The sequence below is a fragment of the Vombatus ursinus genome, unplaced genomic scaffold, assembly GCF_900497805.2.
Source record: "Vombatus ursinus unplaced genomic scaffold, bare-nosed wombat genome assembly UNPS02012319.1, whole genome shotgun sequence".
NCBI lineage: Eukaryota > Metazoa > Chordata > Mammalia > Diprotodontia > Vombatidae > Vombatus > Vombatus ursinus.
In genome coordinates this window covers 4,556,009-4,563,388 of record NW_020952097.1, presented here as the reverse complement: position 1 = coordinate 4,563,388, position 7,380 = coordinate 4,556,009, and the positions used below count along the sequence as shown (strand labels likewise).

Sequence of the window (7,380 nt, the reverse complement as noted above, 5' to 3'; positions counted from 1 at the left end):
TGGACAGAGAGAGAGAGACTTGGCGCTAAGGGGCGGTGTGTGTTCTTGGGCAAGTCCTTTCCTGTCCCTGGGCTACTGTTTCCTCTTCTGTAAAATGGGGTAGTGGATGCAGTTCATGACACCAGGCTAATATTCTAGCTGAACCCTCCTCTCTGGCCATCCGCCTGTGCTTTCAACCCCCAGGTTCCCAGGTTGCTCTACGCACCCTGGGAACAGGATATCAGGGGTGAGGGGGAAGGGAGAGGGGGCTGCTCTCTGAGCGCGCTCTGTTCTCTTTGGTTGACCTAGGACCCACCCCCAACAGCCTGCAGCCAAATCCTAGAACATCGGAGCCACTAAGGAGGAGGGCTCAGAACCGGAAGGAGGCGGTATTCCTACTGGCTAGAGTGTGTGTCTCTTTAAGAACGCCTTCTGTGTCGCGAGCCTCGCCGGTCTTTGACCCAAGCGTAGCAGCGGCGGTTCCCGTTGCTAAGGAAGTGATGTCTTGACGGGAGGGGTGGGTCTGTGGAACGCTCGGGGTCCGGCCTCCCGGAAGCGGAAGGGGAGGGCTGGAGCCAGGCCGGAGCAAGCGGGGGCCTGGCCGGAGGCGCCGCAGCCGCGGGGAAGCCGAGCTAGGCGGGATCGGTCTGGCGCCAAGATGGTAGATTACAGCGTGTGGGACCACATCGAGGTGTCGGACGATGAAGATGAGACGCACCCCAACATCGACACGGCCAGCCTCTTCCGCTGGCGGCACCAGGTGCGTCCGGGGCCGGACCCTGCCCCGGGACCTTCCTCCTCCGACTCCGAGATCGGGACTCGTCCTTACCCTGCCCCACTCGTCCTCCCGTTCTCCCCCCTTTCCGCACCCCCGGCCGGACCCAAGATCTGGCCCCCTTCTACTCGACCCCTTACCCCAAGACCCTCGTGCCCTCCTTCCTATGACCCCGGATCCAGGCCTCCCCTGGGGCGGAGCTGGGGGGGCCATCCCTCCCCTCTAGCCCCCGGCCGCAGCTCCCGCCCTCCCTTCCTGTCCAAGGTCCGGCCTTCCTCCAACCCGAGTCCGCCCATTTAATGCGAGACCACTGAGGTGCGTGGTGGCGGCGTGGGGGGCAAGGGGACGGGCAGTGGGGATTCCCTCGAGCTGACGCCCCAGGCTCGGATGCTGAGCCGATCACCTCTCCCCCCAAACTGATGCAGCGACCCCGGTCCCCGTTATTCTGTGGGAACTTTTCTCCAACCTTCAACTACAAACTTTCCCTTTCCTTTCCCGGAGTGCTTAGAACAGCCCCGAAATCTCCTACCACCGAAATGTAGGTGGGTTGGCTTCAGGGAGGTGGCAGGGTGTCTTCAGACCTTCCAGGCAGGCCCAGAAATTTCCATTCTTGGTGGAATCCCTGTGGGATTTTCCTGTTACTCAATTCCTTAGCCTGGCTCTCCTGTGAAATCTAATGCAAGAATTTCCGTCGGAAGACCAGGGTTTGAAACCCAGCTTTGCTGTTTGCTATCTGTGTGACCTAAATCACTTTAATGAGGAGAGTTAGTTTGTAAAATGAGGTGGTTGGATTAGATCTCTAATATCCTTTATAACTCTGAATTCGGTGAGATTTTCTGGTTACACTCCTCTCCCTGAGATGTCTTCAGTTCTTTTGTTGATACCTTTTCCTACCTAAGATGTTCCCTCCATGACTTCGCTTCCTAGGGTCACTGCTAAGATCCACTTGCTGCTGTCATGCCTGAGCACATTGCCTAACTACAGTCCCTAATCTCTCAGATGACAGTATGGGACCAATAGAATGTACATTTTGGTACAATTTAAGGGCCTTGAGGATAGGTACTTTTAAAAATTTTATCATTTCGTGAATCCCCATCACCTCAAACAGAAGTTTGCACTACTAAGTACTTAATAAGTGCTTTTTGGATTGGAGCTGGATGCTTGGGGGCTATAAGACCCAGACCCAGGCCAGAATATCCTGACCGAGTCAGTTGTGCTTCCAGTCCCATAGTATGGAGCTCTGAGTGGAAGCCAGGTTTAAGCTACTGCTTCCACTGACTGAACATGTATAATGTATTTATTCACAGGTCTTTATTTAGCTCAGCAGGGGTGAGGATTTGGCATCTGTGGGTGTCAGGATTGGGCCCATGGGACAAAGAGAGTCTGCCAAGCTAGCCAGAAACACTTGTTTCTGTGGATCCCCACAGAAGAGGAGGCATTTCAAAAAAACCTTTCATAGAGCAAATTAACCCAGGAATGGGGTGGGGCTGACTGGGGAGGTAGAATGAGTCCTGCAACCAAAAACATGTGGTAAAATGGAAAAAGCACTAGACCTGAAGTCAAGACAATTAGGTTTGGATTCTAGTTCTGACACTTCCTAGCTATGTGCAAATCACTTATCCCTATTGTCTGTTTCCTCATCCATAAAATAGGGATGATAATATTTGCATTACCCATCTACCTCACAGGGTTGTCCAGAGGAAAGTTCTCGATAAACCTTCATGTGAGTTATTACTAATATTTTTATAATTGTGTTTTTGGATGACAGAGGACTAAGATCAGCCCTGTCAGTCCCAGGGAAACTGTGCTGCCTGCCCTTCTTTCAGGTTCCTGCTCCCCCAGTTCTTGCTCTGTATCCTGCTTCCTCCTAAGGTGGTCGCTGCTCTCTGCAGGCACGAGTGGAACGCATGGAGCAGTTTCAAAAGGAGAAGGAGGAGCTAGACAAAGGATGCAGGGAGTGTAAGCGGAAGGTGGCTGAATGTCAGAGGAAACTGAAGGAGCTAGAGGTGGCTGAGCCCAAAGCCGGCCAAGCAGAGGTGCAGCGACTCCAGGCAGAGGCCCAGCAGCTGCGGAAGGAGGAGAAGAGCTGGGAACAAAAGCTTGATGAACTGCGCAAGAAGGAGAAAAACATGCCATGGAATGTAGACACACTGAGCAAGGATGGCTTCAGCAAAGTGAGTTGGGGATCAAATGTGTGTGTGTGGCAGGATTTAGCTCCCGGGGTGTCCTGTTGGGGGAGGGAGGTCCGTGGAAGTGAGACACACTGAGGTTCATGACCTGGGGCTTCCTTGAGAAAGATGGTGTTTGAATATGTAAAAGCAGCAAAACCAGCCCTGAGGCAGGAAGGCTCAGGCAGGTGATCATCCCTCCATCCCAAGGAGTGTGAAGCCTTCCGGTTATCTTTTAGGCAGATTCCTTGTGAAAAGCTCTTTTCTCTATGCCTGAATGAACAGACCCAACTCCTCATCTTCCTTCTCATGCTATGGAGGAAACTAGGTAGAGGGGCTAAGTCTTAGCATAGGGAAGATTTGGTTCACTGGTTTCTCCCCCTCACTTTCCCATCACAGAGTGTGTTCAATATTAAGCCAGACAAGGAGGAGGATTCTGAGGAGCAGAAAGAACAGAAGCACAAGACCTTTGTAGAGAAGTATGAGAAGCAGATTAAGCATTTTGGTAAGGCTTGGCTGTTGTAGTGTACTCTGGGCTCTCTCATCTGGGGAAAACAGATTCTGCCCTAGCAGAGCCTGCACTTGGACCATTCGTGGGGGTCATTTCCTAAGCTGGGAGAGTGCCCATCACTGGAGAGTTTCTATTTGGGTGGGAAGCTTGCTGAAGGCACAAGATTCCCAGGAGCCATGGCCTTGAAGCTATAGTCAGACCCAAAGCACTGTAGGCTATGAAGTGTTTTCAGCCTCAGTTCCTTCCCCTGTTAATAAGAGGATTGGACTAGGTGATCTCTAAAGGCCTATTCATTGCTAACTTCTGATCTCCTGATCTCAACTTGAGGGCAAAGATAGGGATATTGGGGTCCCTCAGTGCCTTTCCTTCCTTTCTCTGCCTCTCCCAGTGTGTTAATGTCATGGTTTCAAGGGGGAAGGGATGTTCAATCTGTCCCCCAAATTGACCCTACAGTAGAAGTGGTGTTCTGAATACTTCCAGCCCCTCCAATCACTCAAACCAACCAATGATATACATACAGCATATCTCTACTTGCCCATAATGCTGCTCTGCTATGCTGTGCTGTGGAGGATAGTGAAAGGTAAAAGATAGCCTCTAGCTTTATGGAGATTCTAATCTCGTTAGACCAAAAAAAAAGAAAGAAAGGAAAGAAAATGCAAAATATTTATACAAAATGAAATAGAATCGATGTCTTCAAGACACCTGGGTTGAAGGGTTAGGACAGGATGTGAATTTCTGTGAAGTGTCTATGTCTCCTAGCATGTGGGAAAGAGTGAATGAATAAAGAAAAAGAATGTTTTAGTGGAGAGAGATGTGAATGTAGAGGCTTAGGGCCTTGAAGTCCCTGTCAGTGCCTTGTGTTCTGACAGGCATGCTTCGGCGCTGGGATGACAGCCAGAAGTACCTGTCTGAAAACCCACACCTGGTCTGTGAGGAGACTGCCAACTACCTGGTCATCTGGTGCATTGACCTGGAAGTGGAGGAGGTAAGGCGGCCCGGGAGGGGAACCTTCGCCTGGTTGGCCTAGAACAACTACAAATATAAACGTGAACTGGGTAGAGCAAGCACTCCGCTGCTCTGGGGCTTGGGGCACAGGGAGATCAGGTTTGGATAAGGTCTTTGCTTCGAGGAGCTCTGCCGAGAGATCCCCATTGTACAACGTTACATGGTAAGCGCTCGCTCTGCAGAATTGTAGAAGGCAGTGTTCAATGAGGCCCCTGGATAGAGGGGTGGAGAGGGCCTGTTACTGCCCCAGAGGGTTGGGGAGAAGGCTTGTGCTTCTGTGAGCAGGTGCGCTTCTCTCCCCTTTAGAAATGTGCCCTCATGGAACAAGTGGCCCATCAGACAATCGTTATGCAGTTCATTCTGGAGCTGGCCAAGAGCCTCAAGGTGGATCCCCGGGCCTGCTTCAGGCAGTTCTTCACCAAAATCAAGGTGAGTCTCCAGGGCCCCCCCGTGAAGACTAGGGATTTGGTTCGGAGCAACAGGAAGGGAGATTGGCCGTGCAGGATTGGCTCCAGCCTGAGCATCATAGGGCACTCTCTGGGCCACTGAACACCCACTAGTTCAGGACACCAGCCAAAGGGTGAAAGGAGCCTTGTGGTCCCATTTATCTCCGCAAAGGAATTGTTCCTCATCTTTCTTTTTTCCCGTTCCTTCCTTGTAGACAGCCGATCAGCAGTACATGGAAGGCTTCACAGATGAGCTGGAGTCCTTCAAAGAGCGGGTGAGAGGCCGTGCCAAAGTGCGGATTGAGAAGGCTATGAAGGAGTATGAGGAGGAAGAGCGAAAGAAGCGCCTGGGCCCTGGTGGCCTAGACCCTGTGGAGGTCTATGAGGCACTGCCTGTGGTATGTCCTTGCAGCGGGAGCTAATTGGGGAACTGCTTGATCTCTTCTGTGCTGGGCCCCAGGGAGACTGCATATCCCAGGGCTATCTGAGCCCAGTGAACTTGCCCCAGTGGGTGAGTTCCTAGAGGGCCAGTTGCCCAGAAAGGACTCAAGCTCTTCCACTTGAATGCTGAACCTTTTCTCCTGTGGCTAGCTGTTGTTTTAGTCATTGAACACCCTGTGTCTAGCTGTCCTTATCTGTCCTTTGGAATGCTCACATTCTGGACGTCCCCTTATCCATCCCTGTGCTTACTTAGGAGCTCCAGAAATGCTTTGACATTAAGGATGTACAGATGCTGCAAGACACCATCAGCAAAATGGACCCTGCGGTGAGTGTCCAGTAGGGGGAGCCTGGAATAAAGTGTAGTCTTGCCATGGCCATTGTCACACCCGGTTCCTTAAGCACTTGGGGTGTGGTGCAGGATTGTTGGCTGCTTTTAGTTTCCTTTCTTTGTCTAGACTTTTCATCTCCTGGGCTCCACTTCTCCTTGGCAGAGGGTCTTCCTTAGCAGTCAGTAGCTGACTTCTTCCCCCACCCTGGCAGGAACTAGAATCAAAGGGCCCCTCAGTCTTTATGGAAAGTTCACCAGCCTGGCAGAATTAGGCCTTTGCCTTTTCTCACTCTCTCCAGTCAGGAGGCAGCAAGAAACTTTCTTTTGGAGCTGCAGGCATCTCAGCCCTGGTGGAGCAAAGTGTGCTGGCCATCAGGGCCTGCTGCCTCTTAATGTGTGTCTGGGAGTTGTGGGTTCAGCTGATGGGCTATACATGCAGAGCTGGGGCTTTGGGAAATCCAGGGAGTAGAGAAACCTGTATGTAGGAGAGGAAACATTCTCATCGGTGGTGGGGTAACCTCTTGTTCCAGGAAGCAAAATATCACATGCAGCGTTGCATCGACTCAGGCCTCTGGGTCCCCAATGCAAAGGCAGCCGGAGGGCAGGAGAAAGGAGAGGATGAAGCCCCAGCTTCAGACCTTGTGGGTGAGGCCAGGAAGGGCAGGGTCGAAGAGGAAGAAAAAGGGAACATCTGATCTGGCCTCTACTGCAAACTTTATACCAGACTCTCTTTTAAGATGACAAAACCAACAAATATAAGAATATACAAAATATGTGAGCTTTTGAGTCTCCTGCTCGCTTTCCACACCAAAACCCCCAGTGCTGGCATTCCTCCCAACACCCCCTTTGTCCCAGCTCTGATCCAAATATCTGCTTTGAGCGTGAAGGGGCTTCCAGATGGCTCTGTGCCACCACTGCTGCCTCCCCTCCCCCCATCAGTCATTATCTTGCCCTGTGCCCAGTAGGAGTGGGAGCTGGTACTGGGTCTTGGGGGAAGGAGCTTGGACTTAGAGCGACTAGGGTTGTAGGCATGGCTCTGGGCACTGTTATGAACCCATTAGTGTGCTGTTGTGTCTATTTTTGAGGTGAGGGTAACTGGCAAACATCTTCAAATAAAAGATTTTGAGGAGTTGTGACCAGGGTTGACTTCTTGACATAACATTGTGAGTGTCATTTGCCAGGCTTCCCTTGTACCCTTTCAAGGTGGCTTTTACCAAACCCAACCAGAGGGTTATCCTATCTTTGTGGACAGATAGGTTCCTTCTTTCTTCTCCTACCCTTAGCTTGTTACACATAGATATGGGGAAATATCTGCCTTCTTGTGACCTTTCTATCCCTGGGCATGAGGACAAATTTGGGACAGAGGCAGTAGAAGTTTCTGTGACCATCTGCGAATTTCTTAAGTACAACAAGATGGGGGTGGGGGTGGTAAGGGTGAAAGAACTTCTTGCAAGATGGTTGAGTAAGTGGATGTATTTTGGTTTCCTTTACCTCAAAAAAGCAAGAAATATACTATAAAATAGCAACAACCAAAAAGGGAGGCTGAAGAAAGATATCCTAGCAAGGAAAGCCTTGTGGTAAACCAGTCAGAGACCAAAGAAATAAGTAAAGAACAAAAGAGGTCCTAATACAATGTGGAAATGCCCTAAGGCAAGAGAAAGAAATTTTCATTTCATTTAGGTATTAATAAATAGTACGGTAACAACTAGACCTACATGAAGGAAAAT

The 7,380-nt window shown here is 50.7% G+C and overlaps 1 protein-coding gene across 1 annotated transcript; it reads left to right on the top strand.

The window, feature by feature from the left end:
• The first annotated feature begins 555 nt into the window (after positions 1 to 555).
• On the top strand, positions 556 to 6,789 carry CDC37 (cell division cycle 37). Its single transcript, XM_027857774.1, has 8 exons — positions 556 to 739; positions 2,647 to 2,928; positions 3,322 to 3,427; positions 4,303 to 4,418; positions 4,745 to 4,867; positions 5,100 to 5,282; positions 5,579 to 5,650; positions 6,184 to 6,789. The coding sequence occupies exons 1-8, from the start codon at positions 638 to 640 to the stop codon at positions 6,346 to 6,348; spliced, it is 1,149 nt and encodes a 382-aa protein (XP_027713575.1). The 5' UTR covers positions 556 to 637; the 3' UTR covers positions 6,349 to 6,789.
• Positions 6,790 to 7,380: the final 591 nt, after the last annotated feature.